This window comes from Hippocampus bargibanti, linkage group LG18 (genome assembly GCF_051943395.1).
Source record: "Hippocampus bargibanti isolate YZ-2025 linkage group LG18, ASM5194339v1, whole genome shotgun sequence".
Lineage (NCBI taxonomy): Eukaryota > Metazoa > Chordata > Actinopteri > Syngnathiformes > Syngnathidae > Hippocampus > Hippocampus bargibanti.
In genome coordinates this window covers 5444858-5470224 of record NC_142751.1, presented here as the reverse complement: position 1 = coordinate 5470224, position 25367 = coordinate 5444858, and the positions used below count along the sequence as shown (strand labels likewise).

The 25367-nt window shown below is 40.8% G+C and overlaps 5 protein-coding genes across 5 annotated transcripts; all 5 read left to right on the top strand.

Moving 5' to 3' along the window:
* The first annotated feature begins 619 nt into the window (after positions 1-619).
* On the top strand, positions 620-9740 carry gtf3c5 (general transcription factor IIIC, polypeptide 5). Its single transcript, XM_089021257.1, has 11 exons — positions 620-942; positions 1547-1745; positions 2101-2299; positions 2473-2656; positions 3526-3630; positions 4222-4336; positions 6598-6678; positions 6900-6988; positions 7173-7255; positions 7332-7474; positions 8645-9740. The coding sequence occupies exons 1-11, from the start codon at positions 739-741 to the stop codon at positions 8812-8814; spliced, it is 1572 nt and encodes a 523-aa protein (XP_088877383.1). The 5' UTR covers positions 620-738; the 3' UTR covers positions 8815-9740.
* A 1140-nt stretch (positions 9741-10880) lies between these two features.
* LOC148884376 (bile salt-activated lipase-like) lies at positions 10881-20072 on the top strand. The gene is made up of 11 exons (XM_089021256.1): positions 10881-11035; positions 11559-11706; positions 12445-12564; positions 12654-12851; positions 13088-13218; positions 15301-15408; positions 15523-15637; positions 17097-17283; positions 18396-18599; positions 19392-19601; positions 19701-20072. The coding sequence occupies exons 1-11, from the start codon at positions 10970-10972 to the stop codon at positions 19879-19881; spliced, it is 1668 nt and encodes a 555-aa protein (XP_088877382.1). The 5' UTR covers positions 10881-10969; the 3' UTR covers positions 19882-20072.
* A 151-nt stretch (positions 20073-20223) lies between these two features.
* On the top strand, positions 20224-21692 carry LOC148884375 (histone H2B 1/2). Its single transcript, XM_089021259.1, has one exon. It carries the CDS (start codon positions 20990-20992, stop codon positions 21362-21364), a length of 375 nt encoding a protein of 124 aa, XP_088877385.1. The 5' UTR covers positions 20224-20989; the 3' UTR covers positions 21365-21692.
* Positions 21693-21701: 9 nt separating this feature from the next.
* Positions 21702-23323, top strand: LOC148884374 (histone H2A). The gene has a single exon (XM_089021258.1). The coding sequence runs from the start codon at positions 22675-22677 to the stop codon at positions 23059-23061; it is 387 nt and encodes a 128-aa protein (XP_088877384.1). The 5' UTR covers positions 21702-22674; the 3' UTR covers positions 23062-23323.
* A 33-nt stretch (positions 23324-23356) lies between these two features.
* Positions 23357-24712, top strand: LOC148884373 (histone H4). The gene has a single exon (XM_089020512.1). The coding sequence runs from the start codon at positions 24044-24046 to the stop codon at positions 24353-24355; it is 312 nt and encodes a 103-aa protein (XP_088876638.1). The 5' UTR covers positions 23357-24043; the 3' UTR covers positions 24356-24712.
* Positions 24713-25367: the final 655 nt, after the last annotated feature.

The window sequence follows — 25367 nt, the reverse complement described above, 5'->3', positions numbered from 1 at the left end:
TATTTTCCTTGCTCAAAGCTAACGTGGATGATTACGTATTCATTCATTTGTCTCGAATACAGTCTTTTCTTTATCTTTGTATTATTTTGGATGTCACATAATTGTGAAAAACCATAAAATGTATAACTTGTTGACAGTTTCATTCAATACATTGTAAAATAATCACGAGAGACACTCCAAGAGTCCAGTCCATGTCATTGCACGGCCATTATTTTTTTCTTTTCTTATTTCGTTTTTTAAAGGTTTGCGTTGCCACCTTGTGGCCAGACGTGATATCGCGATGATGCCACTTTCAGGTCGATATTTTCTTTTCACGTGAAGCGAAAAGTAGTCAGGTTTCAATGTTAATTAATTATGTCTCTATAGTATAGATAATACACTGCAATGATTCGGTGTACAAAAAGGGGGTTATATTTTCCTCTTAATTTTGATACAATTCTGGATTTTACTGTGCCGTATGTCAATATTTTCTATATATAGATGTCAATAACAGATAAATACATCAATAAAATAATGTTGGTTCAAGTCCACCTCAAATAATATCGATCGTGGTTTATCGTAACAACGTCGGGCACGGAACAATATACCATTTCAATCGTTTCTAGTCGGGAATGTTTTGCTGCCTCCCGACATGCAACTGAGCTGGAAACTCGAGAAAATATTACCGCACGTTTTGCTTTATTTTCTTGTTCCAACTTTTCTGGTTATATTGTAAATATGTATTATTGATTATTAACGATGGGTGATCCAAAAGATTTGAATTTGGGCTTCACGTTGAAAGAATTGACGTTCTCAGGTCCCAACGAACGAGATACTGTGACTGCCAACTCGTCGACGCTTGAGCTGCGGGAAAATAAACTGGTATGCGTGGAGTATCCAGCACTCATTTCCAGAGTGGACAAGATGCTCGAGACTCTTGGCGGTGAAAAAACAGTGTCTGACGTAAGTAAATTAGAACGAATGAAAACGCGAGATGCATCTCCCGTGTATTATAAATGAAATTTATTATTATTAAGTACAGTAGTTGTTTGTGAATGTGGAGGATGCACAAAACCGGGTTAGATGGAGGACACTGATTCACTGTGGCGACCCCCGAAGGGAAAAGCCGAAAGGTAAAGAAGTTGTTTGCGAAGCAAACAGAAATGACCACAACACATTTGTTACATTGTTGACAATTGAAGTTTCCATTGATTCTAATGGGGTGCATATTTACTAAACGAAATGTAAACACATCACTTAAGGTTTTATATTTTTCGTTTGTTTATATGCAATTCTACTACTTCTTTTCATTATGTTGCTGTAAGTTGGTAATCTCTCCATGGTGATGTGTTTTTCTTATTTTATCTAAAACTCCCGAATGTCTGTAAATAAGCTCCCCTCTCCCGAATGTCTGATGTGACCCTTGTTTGGATGGTCTCAATACTGAAGTTTGAAAACATCTTTATTTGGATGCCATTGGTCGTGATAACTGATATTCAATTAGAATCTTAAAACAAACAAATGTTGTCAGTTTCATCATTCTTATTTTCCCCCTCAATTTCATCAGACCTTCACTCAACCGAATCTGCGGCTAGAGCTGCGCTACCGACCCCAGGACCCTTTTTGTCATTCTCTGTGCGGAAACCGCTTCTCGTCTAGCAACCTTCTCCTCCGTGTGCGAAGAAGATTTAGAAAAAGAGACCCCAAAGTTGCTGAGATCCAGATGGAAATACTCGGTGTTATTGGGACAACGTACAAATTTCAAGGTATGATTGTCACTCCTTGCCTGTTTATTTTTAATAAACACTGTACTTGCTTCTACCGATGAGTAAAATCTAGTAAAAGAGCTGTATTAACATCTAGAGGTTAAAAGGTCATATTGCTAACTTTTAAATTACATTTTTAACAACGCTATTGTGAAGATGTCTTCATACATTTGAATGTATGCATGAGGTTTGCCACCTACACACTTTGGACCAATTATTCACAGTAAACTTCTACATCACTACAACCTGCACTGAGAGCAATAAACATAACATAAAACCATCTTGGACAATGCCAGTCAAAATTACTACTCATGCCTATACTTGACATTCAGGAAGTTATCTTTGTCTTTTCCAGGGATGGCAGACTATCAGAGCCTTGCTGTGCATTGTCAAGATGGAAAGCACACATCTTTGTATGACAAAATCATCCTTCGGAAAACAGAGAAGCAAGATTTTTTTAAGCAGCCCATGCCGTATTTCCTTCCCCCGGCCATATTTTCACGTCTTGACAGTCCAGTTGATTATTTCTACCGAGCTGATGTTCCTCAAAAACAGTAAGTATCTTGTATGGCCAAACACACCTCTTCAATGCCACATCTATTGCTCATCTAAATAATTTAAATTTGTACACATTTTTATTGTTTTCTGACTGAGTGCTGTCTAGATTCGACATTCATGAACAAAAGGAATCAGAAATTATTCTCTTTCTACTTTTGTCTTTATACAGACAAGCGGATCCGAGCAAGAATTGCTTTATTGGTTTGAACAGACCCCGTCGGCCCCACAATGCCATTTTCGTCACTTACACCGATCCTGTTGTTCCAACCAAAGCTCTGGAGGCAGCTGAGATTCATTGGAAAAAAATCGGCTCAAGGGAACATGATAAGCAGGCTGAGGAAAAACTCCTTGCGGTATTTTTTAATTATGTTAACCATCTGCCCACTGATTGACAATTTACACCGTCCTGTGAGAAATTGTGTCATTATACAGTATATATCCCACAGGAGAGCCACAACAACATTACATGGGTTTTTTCAATACAAATACTGTGTGTGTGATGCCGCACATACCTGTTTAAAGTGTATGATAAATGCCTCTTACCATGGCCGCACATTATGCAGAGTGGGCTTGGTACGTGGGAATATCCCATTGAGATAAATCCATATTTTAAGAAGGGGTCCTGATAATGTCTTATTAAATGTAGCTTTCTTTTTCTTCAACGGCGTCGGCTTCTCTGTTGTCTCCCGACTGGGCCTTTTCCCCTTTCCAAAATCTTTTTTCCCCCCGTTTTTTTAAACACATTTTGCTTGCCTCTGGGTTTTATTTTAGCGGTCAGATGTACGTGACCTGCAGCACGAGAGGCATACTGTCGACAGACGTAGCAGAGAATCCTGTATTTTTTTTCCACAATAAAACATCTTTCAGGTTTTGAAATACATAAAATGGAAGTCTGCAGTTGGCTAGCAACTGATTCAGGGTGTCCACGCCTACTGCCCGAAGACAGCTGGGTTAGGCTGCAGCACGCCGTTTACGTTTGTGAGCATAAGTGGATTGAAAATTGGATGGATATGTGTGTGTGTGTGTGTGTGTGTGTGTGTGTGTGTGTGTGTGTGTGTGTGTGTGTGTGTGTGTGTGTGTGTGTCTATACAGTATCGAAAGTCAAGCTAGTGTACCATTGGTGTCCTTGTTTTTTTGATATATTATATAATGGCAAGCAGGCATAACTTTCCATTATTCTGTTAGGCTTTTATCTTATCTCTGAACCAATTTTTGTTTTTAGATGTTTGAGAGCCGGCCCATATGGTCACGAAATGCTGTCAAGGCCAACCTTAATATCCACCCGGACAAACTCAAAATGCTCCTGCCTGTCTTGGCATATTACATGGTGAGTTTAAAGAACACTGTGTGCTTGATACAGAATATTGTACACCTTTTTTTAACACAAAATCAACCTCAGGAAAAAGACAAATAGCACTATGTTGTGTTTAAGTCTTTTGATAATCAGCAATATCCACAAATGCATTCCTTATTCAAAATTTTTATGGATTTTTATGCAGTCTTCAACACCACAAAAAACACATTAAAATAAAAGCATTTATGGATTATCATATAGTGTTGCTAATTTAGGGGTATTCTTATAATTGTTTTTTTAAACACTGTTTTGCTTGCTCTTTAATAGATTTTGAAGGACTCTAAAACTTTTCAGTCATTCAAAAATGTGAATGAGTCAAATAATATTTTCCTCAAAAATCTTTTCTTGACTGATGATTCAAACCATTCCAAATGCAATATGTTATCTCTGGAACAATATGTTATCTCTGTTCAATTTAGAAGTGCAAACCAAGTAAATTCAATCGTATTCGTGCAATGTTTAGATTGCGGTAGTTTTCATGTGTTTCTCTCTGTTATCTGTCAAGTTAAGTGCTTAACGAGTAGTATGATCAAATAAAACATCTCAGACCATTCCTCTATCTAGGTAACAGGACCATGGAGAACTCTATGGGTGAAGTTTGGTTACGACCCTCGAAAGAGAGCCGAGGCCAAGATTTACCAGATTCTTGACTACAGGATGCGCTGTAGCACCAAAAGAGGTCAGAAAAGGGTTGCAATTGGAAATCGTGCTGATCTGTGCAGGAAAAGCTTTTGGAGTTTTGAAACACTGCAATGTGGTAGACTGGTGTCATATTAAAATGGGGAATACAGGGGTGTCTTGAGATGAAAGCCGTCCTTTGCAATTGTGTGTGTGTATGTGTGTGTGTGTTTTTTTTTGTTTGTTTTTAGTTTGACTTGCTAGAGCAAACTTCATGTTGATTCACATTAAGCGGGAATGTGGTAAACAAGCATTGAGCAATCTATCCAAAAAGAGTTTTCCTTTATTCTGTTTACAATCACACTACAAATAAAAAAAGAATTACTGTATTTTCCAGTATATAAGGCGAACCCAAAAGCCTTAGTTTTCTTCAAAAGGTGACCCTGCGCTTTATACGCAGGTGCGCCTTTCATGTGAATTAGTATTGAGCCACAACAGGTCTCACAACTACTGTCAGCAGCCAACGACTCCACCCCCAGAGAAGAAGTAGTGCGCGGTCCATGCTGGGATATATAAAACACCACCCCAGCCTCTACAGTAGCGCCTTAGAATGTGGTGGGCCTTATATTCGGAAAACTTTTTTAAACATGTAATTTATTGAAGGTGCGCCTTATAGTCCGGTCTACCTTATAAATGTAAAAAGTTATACATCATCCATTGAGCCTGTGCCTAATACACCGAAAAATACGGTACATCCGATGTACTTTAGAACATCATTTTGCCCAAGGAAAGTCTGCTAGACCAAATGCTAACAAATAATGCAAAATACTGCCAACAATGGTTAGCAACAGTACTTGGCAGTTTTAGAACACAAAACACGGAACACCATGTTTAGACAAATAATACAATTCTCAAAGGCCTAATCCTTAACAAAAAAATAAAATACACGAGTGGTCATAGAAGTATACTCCACTTTGTTTGTTTCTGCATGACTGTAAATTATAATACTGCCTACTGGCAGCCAGGGTGGAAAAAGCCGAAGGAGCAGCATTAGATTGCAGCATTAAAACATGTCACACAAACCGTTGAATAAAGTTGTCACTCTTTTTTTTAACAAAGTACAATATTGTAGGGTGCTGTTTTTCCTAATTTAAAAAACACAACAGGGTGCTGTAAAAGATTATTGACATTTCCGTTCATTTCAATCAGGATAGATGATATTCAACATGAATGAGTTACGAACATTGTCTTGCAGAAAATTAACTGTCATCTCTAGGCACCACAATATCTAATACAGTGATACATCATCTTACGAACGCTTTAGCTAACAAACTTTTAGCCTTACGAACATTAAATTCGCGAGAATATGATCCTGGCATATGAACTAGCTTTCGGGAAACACACGGAGCGCCACAATGGCTGGTGGAGTAGTTTTCGGCGGAAGAACACCAAACCACATGGTCAAACATCACCACGGTGGCTGGCGGACTTCTTTTCCACACCCACTTTCTTTGAGTGCACTCAGTGCAGACGTGGTTTGTTATCCAGTGTGTACTTTTTCTTTTTTGGGACCGAAGAAGACCCCACCACAGGCTAGTGTTAAGCCGAAGAGGACACAAAGGAAAATGACAGTCGAGCAAAAGAAGGAGATCATCGAAAAACATGAACGAGGTGTGCGTTTGTGTGACTTAGCGTCCCAGTACCAGTATGCTAAGTATGCTAAGTCGACCATTGCTACGTGTGGCTGAGGGTGTTTCTGTGTTGTCTAAGCAACAATTTCAGGCTATAGAAGAGGTTGAAAAACTACTGTTGATTAGAAGTGTGACAGTGTGAGTGAGGGTATTATTGTCGAGAAAGCACGGCAACTTCACTCGGATATCAAGAGGCAACTACATCAATGACCATCACAAAGGTATATAAAATGACTTTATTATACTGTACAGTTTATTTCTTTAATTACCATACAATAGCACATTTGTTATACACAAAATAAGGTATATTTTATGTAGTTTTAAGTCTTATTTAGTAGAAAATTATGTTTTATGGGGACCTGGAAACAGATTATTCTCGTTTTTAATAGTTTCTTATGGGAAATAAATGTTTGGCAGACAAACCTTTCGCCTTACACACACTTTCTGGGAACCAATTAAGTGCGTAACCTGAGGTATCACTGTACATTGCACTCCAGTATTAAGGAAAGAAGCAGATCGAGATGCTTCAATGATGGTGTAGATTACAGACTTATGTTTTACCCACTCTGAAAATGTGCACGCTGTCAAATATTATATATTGACTTGTTTTTTCCCTCTCTTGCTTGTTAAGCTTATAAAATATCTGATCTGCTGGTGAAACCCAAGAGGAGCACCCTGAACTACACCCTACCAATATCGATCAACAAAACCGGTCAGTGGATGCATTGATTCAATGAAATAGTTGTGCAGAGATAGCAGGTTCTTACCTACTGTAGTTGTAGGTAAGAAGCATCCATCAAATGGACAGGCGAGTATGGACATGCGAGTGTGCATTCCTTTATTGGGGGTTATCCAAAATAACCTTCCCAGCAAGTTATTAACGAAACATTTTATGTGCGCCTTTTTGATGTTATTTTTCACGCCGGCGCCCAGGTCCACCTCCAGCCAGTGTGTCCGAACTTCGAACTCAGGAGTCTTCAAGCACCAGTAGAGATCCGGTTCCAATCTCTTATCAGTTGAAGGTTAGGGATCATTATAGGATGGGATCATTTCCTGATGTGAAAGGGGGTGTTTTGATTTGAATGTAAATCCATATTATTTACTGTGACATTAAAAAAACGTTTATAATTTTGGTGGTTAAGATGCTCACCATGAGATGTGGAGTGAAATGTTCATTGTAATGTCTTCTTTATTTGACACCCCTAGGATTCATCCTATATTTTCAGAGAGGGCATGCTGCCTCTTCACCGGCAGATGTTTTACCAGCTGTGTGACCTGCATGTGCCAAGGTAGACACCAGCGCTGTTTTTGCCGTAAACCTTAATTGCATTCATTCACTGGATGATGGTTCCCATCTGTGTCCAGTATCCAGGAAGTTATCAAGCAAAACAGCGGTACAGAGCAAATGTGTGATGAGCGCGATGGCTGGTGTTCTGTGGGGACCACAGACAAGCTGAGGGACATCATTTCAGCCATGGTCAAAAAGGTTATCAGAGCACAAAAAACACGTAAGGGAATTAGTGAAATTGAACGCAAACAGTGTACAGAAATCCTTTGCTAAATTTCGCTTTATTTATCGCAGCGGCATTACATCGCTTTTTTTTTTTGCTTGCCTCCAGAATACTGTATTCAGGAAAAAAATAGCAATTGACTCAGAGGATTTGTACATGCCTGTAAATTATATGCAACGGGCACTAATCCAAGGCGCATGATGGGTTCCCGGCGCAATGTCAACCAATGAATGATACAGGGGGGTGCATCTGGGCCGCGCCCTTGCCATTTATGCATTTTGACAGCCACGGGTGCAACTTTGTAACTCCACTGCATCAGCACCGGCGCAAGTCCATTAGATTAGCGCATATGCTACATGATCCTCGCCACATATGACATGCTTCTGTTACAATAGCTAAAGAAAGAAATGTAGTTAAACAGCAATTGAAAACTGTTCGTATTCCATCAGAGATTTTAACTTTCGTCGTCTGCCATCTTGCCTTACCGATATCTTGCCATAATCACCTTCATTTATTTTGCTGCGTTCCAAAGTCGTGGTAGAGGATATTTCGGACTTTTGCATGATCGGCCGGAAACTGCCAAAAGAGATAATCGAATATTCATTTACCCAAGGTGCATTGCAGTAATTACATTGAACATGGTGGATATTTACAATATGGAGCAAGAGAATAGGAGTAAAACTCTAAACCACAAAAACTCTAAAAGCCCCACCCAGCACCTTCCCTTGTGTCTAGCAAGCAATATTCTCTCTTAATTGTCTTTTCATAAACGCGGCTGTGCGGGGAGAGCTGGTCAGGAGCCAGCTGGAAGCGACTACACTACAGCATAAGAGAGTAAAGTGAGGGCTGCCTTCTACGCCACAACAAAGTCTCTGTTCACCTCTCTTAGAAGGCAATTCGGATTAATTTTAATTCATGGAATAAGGTTTTATAATCAATGTCTGATAAACAGCTTTAGATGTGTGAACACTCCACAAAATTAACACCAGTGTAAGATATATCGTATGTCACACGGGTATAAAACCTAATAAATATTGAAAACAAAAGATGAGTCAAAAGCTAAGGAAACCTGTGATGAACTTTTTTAAATGTGTTTCCATAAGTACACCTCTGTATTTTGAAAAGGCGCATTTGTAGCCCTTTGTTGAAGAGTGTTTCTCCCCCTAGTGTTGCAAAAGAGCTCCATGCAACCGACACAAATGGGCAGCAGTTCAAAAGTTGATGGCGAGGATGATGAAGACGATGATTATGAGGATGAAGAAGAAGAGGAGGATGAATATCAGCCATCGGAGGGAAGCGAAAATGAGATGGAAACAGAAATACTGGATTACATATAACAGAATATACCAATACCAATTGTCTTATTTTTCCGAGACTAAAACAAAACAAATGTAATGTGTTTTGTATCACATTCATTGTGGACCACATTCCAAATTCTTTCAGGGTTTTTTTTTTCGGTCATAGCTTAGATATTTTTTATTTATTCTAAAGTCTTAATTAACCAACACAAAAACTGTAATCCATAAATGAATCCTTCTATCCATACATTGAAAAAGAAGACGCTATAAGGTGCTTTAAAATTTGTTGGTTGTTTTGCTTATGATCCGAGAAGCTTCGTCAGTGAACTAAAATTTGCTTGTAGCTCTGGCCTGATATATACGTACAGTAAAGTCTCGTTATATCGATATTCAAGGGAGTCCGAAAAAATATCGATATATCCGACCCTGTTTGCATGTAATTTTCTCCGTGCGTGCATAGAAATAGTATCGATATAACCGGGACTATCGATATATCCGATATCGATATAACGAGACTTTACTGTATATCCCTAATGCGTTGCCAGACCTCCGCTTGGATAGGTCCCTGTTCTAAGGTCGGGGGGAGCAGAGGACTATTGATTCCCTGAGGCTAAACTGATTACTTCGTCTGTACTGACTGATTGTGGTCTCTGACTGGCCCTGATTGCCCCATTCGCCCCGGTATCTTCTCATTAGCATGACAGCCTATGGTAACGATCTAAGAATTCTGTTGTAAGCACAATCCTAATTGAACCTCACACCAACTTGGTGATTTAGTGAAGGGTTTTGTTGTTTTATAAAAATAGCTTCTTTTACTCCCCTTTCAAACCATCTATTTTCTTTCGGTAAGATGTTAACCTCACTGTCGTTAAATGAGTGGTTGCTAGCTTTTAGGTGCATAAGTACTGCAGATTGAGGCCCACTAGCATTATCCCTGCGATGTTGATAAAGTCTTTTTGTGAGTACTGTATTTGTTTCGTGTCCTTACAATCTTCATTTTTTACGTTTTTCATTTGTAATTCTGGGTTCGATCGAACCCTCGAGGTTCGGTGAGTCGGTCTCAAGGGTTTGGTGGATCCTCCGCCGCAGAGGTCTACCCGTCAGTCTAGTCTACGGTTAGCGGGCATAGTAATTGAAAGCGTTCTGCCCTGAGATTTCCTACCGGGCCGCTTTCATGTCACTGGTTTATGCAGCAGAGTGAGACCCCCTATCAACCGCTTGAAAATGGCTGTATATGATTCTGAGTGAGACTAGTGAGACTCCCGAATATTTTAATCCATGCTTACTATGTCGGGCAAAAAAAGAAAGTGGTCGGAGGAATATGTAAAACATGGATTTCCATGTATCACGGAACGTGACGGGAATCAGCGTCCCATCTGCATGATTTGCAATGATGCCAAGTTCAGCAACTCTAGTCTCGCACCTGAAAAATGAAGGAACACTACTTTAAGTTGCATGGAGATAGGAATACAAAAACACAGCACAAGTTCATGCACTGTGTTGGTTTTGTGATTTGAACAAAGTGATATTAATTCACAATTAATTTTGGGCACCAGTAAAAAAAAAAAACATTTTATTTTTTTATGAAAGAAGGGTTCGGTGAATGAACATATGAAACTGGTGGGGTTCGGTGCCTCCAACAAGATTAAGAACCACATCCATCCATTTTCTATTTCGCTTACCCTCACAAGGTTTGCAGGTGTTCTGGTTCAGATGCCAGTTGTCATCAACCAGCAGGCCGGCCACACCCTGAACTGGTTGTCAGCCAATCGCAGGGCACACATTGACAAACAACCATTCATGCTCATACTCCCATTTTGGGACAATTTAGCCTTAACCTGCCATGCATGTTTTTGGAAACAGAGAAAACCCAGACAGGCTGGGGGAGAACATGAAAACTCCTTACTGGAAAGCCAGCGTCGGAATCAAACCCTGCACTTCTGCACTGTGAGGCGGGCGTGTCATCAAAATATATAGGTTGGCAGAGATGCTGTTAATCTCTCTTAAAACTAGAGGTGTGATGATTAACTACGCAATGTGACTTTGAGTTAAAAACACAGCTGTGTCAACTTCCCTTGCTCCACATCACTATTAATGCAGAAAAAAAATCAAATCACACGTTCATAGGTGGGTCTGGGGGAGTGTCAACATTATAAAAGCACAGTGCCCAATCATCGAGTATCTCAGTTGGGTCATGATGGAGAAGCTGGGGATCTTGGTCATCGTTGCTGTTTTTCTGGAGATGGTGTCTGCCACTTCTGTAAGTGACAAAATGCACAAACACACACACACACACACACACATATGTTTTTTTTGCAGAATACAGTATGTTTAAAAGTTATTGGAGGCAGCAGTTGCGAAAGAAAGTGGAATGTCTTGATGTGACCTGCAACTGATTTAGAATCAGAATCATCTTTATTGGCCGAGTGTGTAGAACACACAAGGAATTTGTCTCCAGTAGAACACGCTGCTCCAATATCATCATGCCTCTTTGCAATTTTTTTGCTGATGATACTAGTGCAGCATTTTCGACCGGAAACACATTCCTTGTGTGTTCTACATAATTGGCAATGAAGATGATTCTGATTCTGATCATCATAAAAAAATATATACCTGTATATACTGTATTCCTAAATGTATGTGCATGGTACCACTAAGGAACAACTGTGAGACAATGGATGTTTCCTGCCTTTTGACCAAAATCAGAACCATATCAAGACATCATTTAACTGTTTGCAAACTCCCAAAATGCATCAATGTCTGATGGTCATTTGCTTCTTTAGCTTGGGGTGGTGTACACCGAGGGCGGCATGGTGGAGGGCGAGAACATCCGTCTAGGGTTCCGTCACCATATGGACATCTTTAAAGGGATTCCATTTGCCGACATTCCCGGAAGGTTTGAGAAACCACAGCGTCATCCTGGTTGGGACGGTGAGTTCATTCAACTAAACTAAAAAAAAAAGAGAGAGAAAAAAGTCATTACAATAATCAGTCATTTTTTTACACTTAATGGGGACCAAGACAACCCGCAAAAGACAAAAATATGTGAAGTATAGTTATATAATAATAACCCACATGATAAGACAGTGGGGGGTTCTAAGTGGGCCTAGAAGATGCACCGCCAATCCACATGGCTGTAAACCACGAGATACCGTGCTGTCATTTGAGTGATGTCAGCGCTGAGAACTAATCAAACTACAGCCATGTACAAAACCTCCCAGTCAGTTATTCGCACTGAAACTGCGATAAGTGAACCGCGAAGTAGCAAGTAATCACTGTATATATGAAAGGCCCGATAAGTGAGCGCTTAGCGCGTTCACCTCACAGTGCAGAGGTTGTGAGTTTCATCCCCGCTCTGGCCTTCTTGTATGGAATTTGCATGTTTTTCCTCATGCCTGCGGGGATTATCTAAAGGTCCTCCGGTCTCCTCCCTCCTTCCTAATACATGCATGCCAGGCTGATTGAATACTCCAAATAGTCCCTAGATGGGAGTGTGGGTGCAAATGGTTGTTCGTTTCTGTGTGCCCTGTGATTGGCTGGCAACCGAATCAGGGTGTCCCCTGCCTATTACCCAAAGACAGCTGGGGTAGGTTCCAGCACTCCCCGCGACTTCATATGTTTTGACCCCACAGAAGTTCAGTATTATAACTTTAACATGCTGATGATCAGGTGTTCTGAAGGCCACTGAATACCGGAAGCGGTGCCTTCAGTTGAACTTACTCATGTCTGACACGAGGGGAAGTGAGGATTGTCTCTACCTTAACGTCTGGGTTCCTCATGGCCGATCGGGTAAGTCATAAGAGAAGCCCGTGCTCAGCAACAATTCTGCCCAAAGCCTAATGAGCCATAAGTGAATTCTAATTATCTTTACTTCCTAGTGTCAACGAATCTTCCAGTCATGGTCTGGATCTATGGAGGCGGCTTCCTGGCTGGGGGGTCGATGGGTGCTAACTTCCTGAATAATTATCTGTACGACGGTCAGGAGATTGCAGATAGAGGAAATGTCATAGTAGTCACCCTGGGATACCGAGTGGGTACTTTGGGCTTCCTCAGCACTGGAGACTCTAGTTTACCAGGTACTAGTTGGTGATTCTTCTTCTTCTTGTGGAGGCATGACAACTGGGTCACCAACCATTTTGTGAAACGAAATCTTGCTTGGATGCAGATTTATGCAAAGTGCTACCAGGCTAGTAAATTATTGACCAGGACATGATTTCATCGCCATTGCAATTGTTAGCTTGTCTTTCCCAATGCTACAGTTTGGTCACAAAGTTGGAATTTGACGATTTCCTTTTTCTTTGTCTTTTGACAGGGAACTATGGTCTCTGGGATCAGCAGGCTGCCATCGCCTGGGTCCACAGAAACATCCGTTCATTTGGAGGAGACCCAGACAACATCACTCTCTTTGGAGAGTCTGCAGGTGGCGCTAGCGTGAGCTTCCAGGTGGGATGCTTATAAAATTAATAATAATAATAATAATAATAATAATACATTTCATTTCTAAGCGCCTTTCAAAACTCTCAGGACACTTTACAGTCACGGGATAAGAACTTTTTTTTTGTGCGGGTGAGCAACGCCAGCCATTCACGCCAGCAACAAATCAAATCTCTCCCCGGAAGTAACACAGCAGCAAAGTTATGAAAGGAAGAGGAAAGGAAAGAAAGAAGTAGAAAAACATTTTATTTTATATTGATTTGTTTTAACAATATCTTAGATGGTGAACAGATGCCTGAAGAATGGAGACAAAGTGTACTCGTGCCAATATTTAAGAACAAAGGAGATGTGCAGATTTGTACTAACTACAGAGGAATACAGTTGATGAGCCATACAATGAAACAATGGGAAAGAGTAGTTGAAGCTAGACTAAGAGCAGAAGTGAACATTTGTGAGCAGCAGTATGGCTTCATGCAAAAAAAAAAAGAGTACGACAGATGCAGTGTTTGCTTTAAGAATGCTGATAGAGAAGTAGAGAGAAGGTCAGAAGGAATTGCATTGTGTCTTTGTAGATCTGGAGAAAGCGTATGACAGGGTGCCCAAAGAAGAGCTGTGGTATTGCATGAGGAAGTCTGGAGTGACAGAAAAGTATGTCAGAGCGGTGCAAGACATGTATCATGACTGTAAGACAGTTGTGAGGTGTGCTGTCGGTGGGACGGAGAAATTCAAGGTGGAGGTGGGATACAAATGACACTAAAAGTTATAACATTTATAAATGAACTGTAAACAGTTTGGAATATAGTAGTATTCAATAGAAAATGTTGCTTAAAAACAACAGATTAACATTGTATACTATCCTGTCGTGTGAACCTCACGTCGGCCATTTTGAATGGATTTCGACTTACAACCGTTTTGTCGGAATGGAACCCGGTCGTAACTCGCATGTTACCTGTATTGTGTCAATTCTGCTTTGTGTAACTTTTACTGTAGCATATTTTCCATGTTACAGAATAACTTTTCGATGAACACCGTTCCCTGATGTCAAAGTGCGTGGCAATCTTTCGTGAAAATACCCCAAAGACAACGAATTACAGTAAAGAATCAGAATCAGAATCAGAATCAGAATCATCTTTATTGCCAAGTATGTAGAACACACAAGGAATTTGTTTCCGGTAGAACACGCTGCACTAGTATCGTTGTCAAAAAAAACCTGCTAAGTGGCACTATACAGTTCCATGTCTCGTTATATCGATATTCAAGGGAGTCCGAAAAAATATCGATATAACCGGGACTATCGATATATCCGACCCTGTTTGCATGTAATTTTCTCCGTGCGTGCATAGAAATAGTATCGATATAACCGGGACTATCGATATATCCGATATAACGAGACTTTACTGTAACTCCATAGCACTTTTTTTGAAAGGTCTATTGCACCGGTGTCAAAGTCAAGCCCCGGGGGCCAGATATGGCCCACCGCATCATTTTATACGGCCCGCGAAAGCAAATCATACTTGTGAAATTCCATGACGCTTGCTAAAGTCCAAACCAAAAATTTCAAATTGTCCCATGTAAACCAGACTAACAGTCATTATTTTTGCCTTGAAATTTGAAAACTAGTTATTCATTAAGTTGTTGTGCGCTCTAGATGTAATAAGTGGAGGGATTAAACATTCGAATGGCTTCTCCAAATTCATAATGCACCCCGAGAGGAAACTGTAACTACAATGTGGCCCGCCGCAAAACAATGAGTTTGACACCCATGCGCTATTGAAATATTAGCGGTCCAGTCTAATGCAAATGAGCCAGTACAAACTCCGCCCGCCACTGCTGTGATTCAAGTATGATTCATGTTACCATGACAAAATAGGCGACTTGCTTGTGAGCACTTGTACTCAAGCAGCAGCTCGTGTCTGAAGAAATTAAAGTCTGTCTTTACAGTCTTGAACAGCTTGTATCGGCATCATATTTTCCACTCACGGTGGCAGAACCTCATCACCACGCAGCCCAAACATATTCATTATTCATCATACGGATTCCTACCCGGAAAATAATACATTTAAAGTTATTTTGACATTTGTCCATTCACAGACCCTCACTCCCCACAACAAAGGCATCATCAAAAGGGCCATCTCCCAGAGTGGTGTTGCTCTTTGCCCCTGGGGGATCATCAAGAACCCCCGCAAGATCGCAGAGGAGGTGCACATAACATTTCTCTGACTGTTTTTGTGCTTCACTGTGTAACCCTTTGATGTCATTTTTGTTTTGATGCCTGTAAAATAGTGACAGAATGATTTTCGCCCTTCTCCCCAGGTTGCTCTTAAGGTCAACTGTCCCATTGATGACCGGATGGCGGCTTGTTTGAAAATGACCGATCCCGTGCTCCTCACAAAAGCTGGCCCGCTCAATTTGGACAGCTCGCCTGATGGTAAAGAACCCAGCTCACTTTACTGCTGATTCACTAATAGTGGCCATATTAATAATAATAATAATAATAATACATTTCATTTACAAGCGCCTTTCAAAATTAGCAAGGTCACTTTACAGTCACAGGATAAGTTTTTCTGTAGGTGAGCAGTGGCAGCCACACGTGCCAGCGTTCACTCAACCCGAAAGTAACTCAAATAGAATAGTAAGACAAATAGAAAGCTAGCTAGCAAGCCAATAGATAGCTAATAGCTAGCCAGCAAGATAGCTAGCCAGACAGCCAGACAATTAATGTTGTCATATTATTTGTTATTTAACTTTGACTTTTGTTTATGTAGACATTAGTAAGAAATATTGTGCTAAGTCTATTCTCTCTGTCATTTATTAGATGGTAAACATTAAAGTTCTTCAATTTTGGAACATCCAATCTCTTCCAAAAAAATGTTATTTATACATGAATATCCATACTGTATATTGATGGGTTTTACTTAATAAGTGGATAAACAAGGAAGCTGAATTTAATCCAAATGTATTTTATTCCTAAAGTCACAGAACACACACGTGTAATTTAAAGAACCTCTATTTTGTTATGTTTTTATTTATTTTAATGCTGCCCCAGATGTAAGTTAAAGTCACAAGCTTTTAACACAATTAACCCTTTCAGGGACGGAGGTTACAACAGTGGACAGTTTATCGTGTTATCAAGTTACAGGGTACACGGACGAGTGAATTAAAACCCACATTTGCAAAATCCCAGTAGGGTCACTTAGTATTCTATGGCGCATTCCACTCTTGCAGCAAAGATCCAGAAAACTAACTGTTCAAAATCAGTCAGTCAATCATACAAAGTCATTGGATCAACAAATGACAGGAATGATTCTGATTATTTCAATGTTGTTGTCGTGCGGCGATACAGCAAGCAGGTGGAAAGTTGATAAAAGTTCACTCAGCCAGATGCAGGAAGGGTATTGTGAGTTTTCTTTATTTGAAGTTGATATCAGTTTTCGGCAGGCCCCAGGTAACACTGCTCTCCAGCTTGTCCTTTGTCCCTCTTCTTCCTCCTCCTCCTCCTCCTCCTCCTCGAAGTGACTGGCTCAGTCTAGTTTTAAAGGTGCTTCACCTGAGCTTCTGGCCAATCAGATCCCAGCGGCAATTGGCCATTCCCAGGTGGTTGCAATCACCTTCTCAATCAGTCTCAATCAATTAGTGGTCGCCCAACTCTGTTTTGGATGGGGAGGAATGTGCACCTTTCTCCCATCCAAAATCCAGAACACACAAAATTATTTAACATTTCTTTTAGCATCATGACATCTGTGAAGAAAATTGTTTTGAAATGAATTAGAATCATTGATCAGAAATAATATTTTTAAACCACATACTCTGTATTGCAATTTAGAGTTATGTACGTACTTTGAACTGCACACGAGGAAACATGTTTTAAGTGTTTCTCTTTTCTTCAGCCCCCCTCGTAAACAACTTGGTCCTATCAGCTGTAATTGATGGGGATTTCCTGCCCGATGCACCTTCCAAGTTGTTCCAAAATGCCGCCGATATCGATTACATTGCAGGAGTCAATGACATGGATGGACATGTCTTCACTGCAATAGACATCCCTTCAATCAACTCTCACCTTGTCGACACCCCCATGTAAGGATTTGCTGCGGTTATTTTTCCGTGGGCTGATGATTATAATTCCTTATTGATGAAGTGACTTTATATTTTCTGCATCTTTATTTCAAATCCATGATGGTGGGGTGTAGTGCATCCAAAGTCTCACTTTCCACATACAGTGATACATCGGCTTACAAACGCTTCAGCTCACGAACTTTTCGCCTCACGAACATTAAATTTGCGAGCATATAGTCTTGGCTGACGAACTAGTTTTTGGCGGACGAACTAAACCACACAGCCCCACGGTAGCTGGCGGACTAGTTTTGGGCGGATGAACACCAAACCACTGGGTCAAACTGCGCCACGGTGGCTGGCAGACAAGGTTTTTACCCCTTCCCCCCCCTCTTTCTTTGAGTGCAGACGTGGTTTGTTATCAAGTGTCGTACTTTTGCTATTAATGGACCAAAAAGACCCCACCACAGGCTAGTGTTCAGCCGAAGAGGACACAAAACAAAATTACAGTTGAGCAGAAGAAGGAGATCATCGAAAAACACCAACAAGGTGTGCGTTTGTGTGACTTAGCGTCCCAGTACCAGTATGCTAAGTCAACCATTGCTACGTGTAGCTGAGGGTGTTTCTGTGTTGTCTAAGCAACGGTCTCAGGAAATAGAAGAGGTTGAAAAATTTATGTTGATTTGGATTCATGAAAAGCAGCTAGCAGGGGACAGTGTTTGCGAGGGTATTATCGCAGAGAAAGCTCGGCAACTTCACTCGGATATCATCAAGAGGCAAGTACATCAATGACCATCACAAAGGTAAATAAAACGACAGTTTATTTTGTTTAATTACAATCCAATAGCACATTTATTATACGTAAAATAAGGTATATTTTGTGTAGTTTTAAGGCTTATTTAGAAGAAAATTATGTTTTATGGGGACCTGGGAACGGATTATTCTCATTTTTAATGGTTTCTCATGGGAAATAAATGTTCGGCAGACAAACTTTTCACCTTACACACTTTCTGGGAACCAATTAAGTTCGTGAGCTGAGGTATCACTGTATTTCAGAACCTCTGTCTGGGGTTTTTTCTGCTATTGACATCATATCGTCTAATCTGACTTTCCTTCTTGCACCCTCCTATTGCCAGTGATGACGTAAAGCGGCTCCTGGGTGCATATACTCGAGAGAAGGGCAAGGCTGGTCTGGATGAAGCATTCTCCTTGTACACTTCACCATGGGGATCCAATCCCAGCAAGGAAGACATTAAGAGAACAGTTGTGGATATTGGAACAGATTACATCTTTTTGGTTCCTACGCAGGCTGCCCTTTACCTTCATGCCGCTAATGCCAAGTAAGCGTACAGTTTTGCTTTCACTTGTTCTTCTCAATGATATCTTATATCTGTTGACAATTCATTCCAACCTAAGAAAAATTGGAGGGTACATTTTAAAAAGAAAAATATTACTCCATAATAGTGTACGTACTTTATAAAACATGGGATGGTTACATTCTTAAAGATTGTGCTGCGCCTTCATGTGTGCATATCTTGCAAACTGGGGGCAATGTAGAATAAGACATACAAAAGATATAACAGAGTAATTAATAAGTGAATCCACATGGAGCAGTAGTATCAGTCTTTTTTTTTTGCTAAGGATAAAGAGTGTGCGCACATTTCCACATTGTCTGTCTATATAGCAACAATGATGCTCTTACCTTCCGTTTTGCGTTTTTGTGTTAACAAGAAACTAAATTGATTTATTAAGGTAAAATATTGTTTGTTTTTATGCCCAAAGTAGAATTGTCTGTTTTGTTCAACAGTAAACTGAAACTCTGAGTTTCATACACATTTTAAGCACTCTTGTGTAAAAAAAAATGCCAAATCACTATGTTATGAAGTGCATCGCACATTTTCTTTGCATGTCAAAAGGAAATGAATCGTCCAGAGAAATGTTTGTATCACCACAAAACTTGTAAATCATGTTGTCCTTATTTAAAGTCATCACTGTGGATGTAAATAGTAGAAAGAAATTTATCAGTTTGTTAATTTTACTCGAGCTTCAATTTGAGTTACAATTACAATTTAAATGCACTTTAATAACAATTTAGTGCTTATTCTACGTTTTCTCTTTTTTTCTCGAAAAAGATCTGGTCGCACCTATTCTTATCTCTTCACTGAGCCCAACCGTATGGCTGGAATCGGAAGGCCATATCCGAGCTGGGTGGGTGCCGACCATGCGGATGACCTCCAGTATGTCTTTGGAAAACCTCTCACGACACCCCTGGGATACTGGCCTCGCCACCGTGATCTTGCTCGCTACATGATTGCCTACTGGACCAACTTTGCAAAAACTGGGTACTTTTTGTGACCAAAAACAACTCACGAAGAAAAAAAAAAAATCACGTAATCGAGTCCCCTGTTCATTTGCTCGTAATGGTTTCTTTATGTCCACAGAGATCCCAACAATGGAGACTTGAGCGTACCTGCCACCTGGCCTAAATTTACCAATGGAGACCAATATCTGGAGATCAATAATAAGATGGACAAGAACTATGTAAGACAGAAGATGAGGATGCGTTATGTACATTTTTGGACCAGCGTTCTCCCAAACATCCCAATAAGCATCTCGGAATAAAGACCAAAACATTCAGAATGGGTCAATCATAATATTGCATGAATTGAATATGTATATACAACCTGTTAAGAAATGCAAGTAAGAAAAAATAAACATCACAGAGGCAAGATGTTAAAAATAAAAGCCTCAGAAAATGCAATGCATTTACATCCCTGTGAAGTGATAACACAATAAATATTTTCGCAACTGTTTCCTTGTTAAACAGCTTTATTTGAACATAAATATATACAGAGCAAATGTTCACACAAACACAATTAGAGAAGTCTTTAAAAAGCACCACCTGGCCAAAGTTCTGAGAACAGAGATTTTTTTATGACTACAGTTTTATTGTCAACAGTAGTCTTTTGAGTGGATATGGAACGTCTGGAATTCAACAGTTTTACACAAGTAACACGAAAATCATTTGAATCTGTTATTTTGGAGAAAAGGCAATGCAATTTGTACAAGCCTTTGTAATGTAGCTTCATATTTCATCTGATGTTTTGCATTGTTTCCCAAACCTCCATCTTTGCCACAGTCAATTAATACATGCTGTGTCTTAACCTCTGAACATTAGCTAATTGGGACTTCCACTGATTTGACAGAACAGAGCCATTATACACTAGCTAGTTAGGAATCTGCCTACTTAATTAATTAGCGGGCATTCATTCATTCATTCGTTAATTTACAAATAAACGAAAAAAACACATTTAATGTCACAACTTCTTATTCAAGACATGTGCGTAAAAACGCATACACTTGTAACGTGATTTTATACAATTACAATAACGTTAATTTAATGTCTACATTTTTTTGCTTATTTATCGGTTCAATTTCTTTCAAAAAAAATAATATAACTACCTATATAGTATATGAACAAATATTTTTGCTTCATGAACGCATACGGAAGGGTCAACGAGTTCGTCGACAAATTGCATTAACTGTTCCTCTTTCAGGTCCGCATGCGTTCAACCAAAGAAAACACAACGACGCATTCGAGCGAGGTCTGTAGATTGTGTCAGCCAATCGGCGAGAGGCGATTTCACCACTATATTTGCATCGCGCGTCTATAAATACACCAAATGAACTAAGTGGTATCCATACACAGTTGTCCGGCTGTTCGTCCGCAATGCCCGAACCTGCCAAGACCGCGCCCAAGAAGGGCTCAAAGAAAGCTGTCACAAAGTCCGCTAGCAAGCCTGGTAAGAAGAGAAAGAGGACAAGGAAAGAGAGCTACGCCATCTATGTGTACAAGGTGCTGAAGCAAGTCCATCCCGACACCGGTATCTCATCCAAGGCGATGAGTATCATGAATTCCTTCGTCAACGACATCTTCGAGAGAATCGCTTCGGAGGCGTCGCGTCTGGCTCATTATAACAAACGCTCTACCATCACCTCGAGGGAGATTCAGACCGCCGTGCGCCTCCTTCTGCCCGGTGAGCTGGCCAAGCACGCCGTGTCTGAGGGCACCAAGGCGGTCACCAAGTACACCAGTTCAAAGTAACGGCGCTGTTCCGTCATCACTATCAATAACATCCCAAAGGCTCTTTTCAGAGCCACGCAACTCCGCCTAAGAGTCAACGTTTCTGGTGGTGCAGTTCAGAGCCACCTACGTATTCCGATAGAGATGTGCGATAACTGTTTCAGAAACCAGGTATAGTAACTAGGCTTGCCGTACTTAAAGGATGACCCGTCACTTTTTGGTTTCCTGACACAAAAAAAAGTTTTGTAACATCTAAAATACCCAAAACACGCAGTATGATGTTTTTAGTCAAATGCAAAACACCAATAAAAGTCACTTAAAGTGTCCAAAATCTGCAAAGAAAATGAGCTGCGAAAGTCCCGCCCACAGTTTGTGACGTCACGCCAAGACGTCCTGCATTGCTGGAGAATCAAACCAATGGCTTCCGATTCGGACAAAATGCTTTCTTGTTACTCATCCAGTTATGAATATGATTCAAATAGTTCTGAAGGAGAAAGCATACATGTTTGCAATCGATTACATAATGTGCCATTTTGAGGAAACATTGGGGGAAAATGAAAGGCGCTTAGAAATTAAATGTATTATTATTAATCTCTCACCCAAAAGAAACAGGCACAAAATGGCGACCTCCAGTGGCCACCTCCGCTTCCACAGGCTGATAAATTGGCTGAGATCTGGTGCATTCATTTCCGCTATTTTAATTTCCCTTGGCTGCGATCCCTGTGAAAAATACTATTTGAGAATCAAGTACAGGTGTCATAGAGTCCCATGTTCATTTGCTTGTGATGGTTTCTTTATGTCCAGACTACTTTGAATGGAGTGTAAAAATATTCTACGCTCAATCTTGTCTATAGGTTGTCTCAATTCTTTTTCTGCACCTGTACGACTGAGATCTTACACAGAAGTACGTATCAATAAACATTTGGGCAAAGACTGTAAATGACCTGAACCTTAACGTCTTTTATGCATCATATTTTCACGTTTAATCGTGTTTGCATCATTGCTTTTAATAAACATGCTTTTAATGTGAATTTTAATGGCCTTGAATTTAGGTCATGCGTATAACGCAATAGATTTTTAAACGTGACGGTACAACATTAACGATGTCCTTTTTATGGCGTTGAAGACGTTCGTTCGTCATTCAGTGACCACATGAACCATGACGTCAGACCTTTAGAAAGCGGGGTTCCACCTCCATGGTGATTGGACAACCAATTCCCTGCTTCAACCGACCAATCAATGAGCCGCAATGGTTTCTATATATAAGGACTTGAGCATTACTAATCCTGAATACAGCGTTTGAATCATATCTGTCATCAAATAGTTTAATAATGTCAGGTCGTGGAAAAACCGGTGGTAAAGCCCGAGCAAAGGCGAAGACTCGATCTTCGCGTGCTGGGCTTCAATTCCCAGTCGGACGTGTTCACAGGCTTCTCCGTAAAGGCAATTATGCCGAGCGTATTGGTGCTGGTGCTCCGGTGTATTTGGCCGCCGTGCTCGAGTACTTGACTGCTGAAATCTTGGAGTTGGCTGGCAACGCGGCTCGTGATAACAAGAAAACCAGAATTATCCCGCGCCACCTGCAGTTGGCGGTCCGCAACGACGAAGAACTCAACAAACTTCTCGGCGGCGTCACCATCGCCCAGGGTGGTGTACTTCCCAACATCCAGGCTGTGCTTTTGCCGAAGAAGACCGAGAAGGCAGCCAAGTCCAAGTGAAAGCCAACCACTAAATCGGCTCTTTTCAGAGCCACCCATTTCTTCCGTAAAGAGCCTTGTCCTTAAATTGTGATTGTATGCTGACGGTGCACATGGCCTACCGTCCTTTATGATTTAGTCAGAAGCTATTACGGTATTTGCGGTCGTGATGGGAGTTCCGGCTCTTTTCAGAGAGCCGGTTCTTTTGGCTCGGCTCACTAAAAAGGTCCGGCTCTTATGGCTCAATTTTTTTTCAAATATTATGTATATGGATTTATTTATGTGTACAGAGAGCATCCACTTTCCCAGTGGTTACTCTGGTCTGATGATATCAGCTGTCACTAATTTGCTTTTCATTTTAATAATGATACACATACTCGTTCTCCGCGATGTTGGGGTTCCCATTTCTTTCGATTGATGGCCTGAAGCCATAGCTGTTTTCTTCCTTCAGCGAACTGTGAATTTGTAACCCGGATCCTTTCACAAAAACGGTTCGTACAGCCAACAACCACACGAAGCCAACGACCATGCGAAGACTTTCATTAATCAAAATCGAAAATGAAACGCATAAGATTACAAAACAATGATCACACTCCGCAAAAGCGGAGTACAGTACGGTATTGTATGCTGTTAATACCTATTCGCTGACTGGTCAACCGTTTTCCCGTTTCAGATGGCCAATCACAGACATCACCGAGCACCAGCCACCAAGGAAAAGCAATGTTGATCGATCTTTACCGTGCCCTCAAACGATGAAAAGTACAACTGTTTATAATGTAACATATGATGCTCTAATTCATGCAAATGTTAAACGAGGACGTCGGAGGATGCTTACTGACGTGCAGGAGGCACCGCTGCTGAGTGATGCCCCCGTACACCCCCCCCCCTACCCACTTGATACAGTGTGTGCGCCGTCTTCTTTCAGGTCCGCAGTCTTACAATACAAAGTTCACGACGCAAAATGCAAGTGTGAACATTCATTGCCTTTGAACGACTGAGCAAAATGTCTGGCAGAGGAAAGGGAGGAAAAGGTCTCGGAAAAGGAGGAGCTAAGCGTCACCGCAAAGTTCTCCGCGACAACATCCAGGGTATCACCAAACCGGCTATCCGCCGTCTGGCTCGCCGTGGTGGCGTCAAGCGAATCTCCGGGCTGATCTACGAGGAGACGCGGGGTGTGCTCAAAGTTTTCCTGGAGAATGTCATCCGTGACGCCGTCACCTACACTGAGCACGCTAAAAGGAAGACCGTGACTGCCATGGATGTGGTGTACGCTCTCAAGAGACAAGGACGCACTCTTTATGGCTTCGGCGGTTAAATGCTTGCATCCAATTGTTGATCCAAACTAAAGGTCCTTTTAAGGGCCACTCACTCATTCAAAGAGAACATTTTCTCGTTAGTGATATGAGTACTGTATTCATTCAAGCATTCGATAGAAAAGGTTGTTACGGAAGGCAACCCTATTTGAGAATAGCATTTGACCGCAAAGTGAAGTGTGTGTGTGTGTGTGTGTGTGTGTGTGTGTGTGTGTGTGTGTGTGTGTGTGTGTGTGTGTGTGTGTGTGTGTGTGTGTGTGTGTGTGTGTGTGTGTGTGTGTGTGTGTGTGTGTGTGTGTGTGTGTGTGTGTGTGTGTGTGTGTGTGTGTGTGTGTGTGTGTGTGTGTGTGTGTGTGTGTGTGTCTTGTGTGTGTGTGTGTGTGTGACGGCTGATATATATATATGTGTGTATATATATATATATATATATATATATATATATATAAAACAAGACATTGATTTTGCTAGTTGCGTCGAGCAGATTCCGGTCTTGTGGTGCAGCTGCTTCAGCACTTTGTAAAAGTCCATCTTGACAATCGAGGTGCGAGGTTTCTTAGCCAAATTAAAATACACGTAGTGGTATGTAGCGCTAGTCATTCTGTCAGCAGTCGTAGCGTTTTAACAGTAACCAAAATGGTAGTTTATCGTAGCAATTGAAAGTACTCACGAGAATGATGCACAGCCGTGTCAGTCATTGGTCTGGGAACTCGACAAAAACTTTATTCTGCACGTGCTCTTAAAAAGGCTTTACAATTTCCGGGTATCACATGATCAGCTCGTTTCGCAGGTGCCATTAATCAGTGAAATTTCCCCAAACATGTCTTTGCCTCACACACATTTACGCACGTACACTCAACAGATATCCGGGTCTTTTCAGAGAGCGGATTATTCATGTAAAAAAAATACAGTAGAAGCAAATTGTTGGGGTAATTCGCCATACACACATCTCTAAACATCGCTCTGTAATCTTTGTTTACATTTTGGACTTCCTGATACGTCATATCCTGCCTTGGG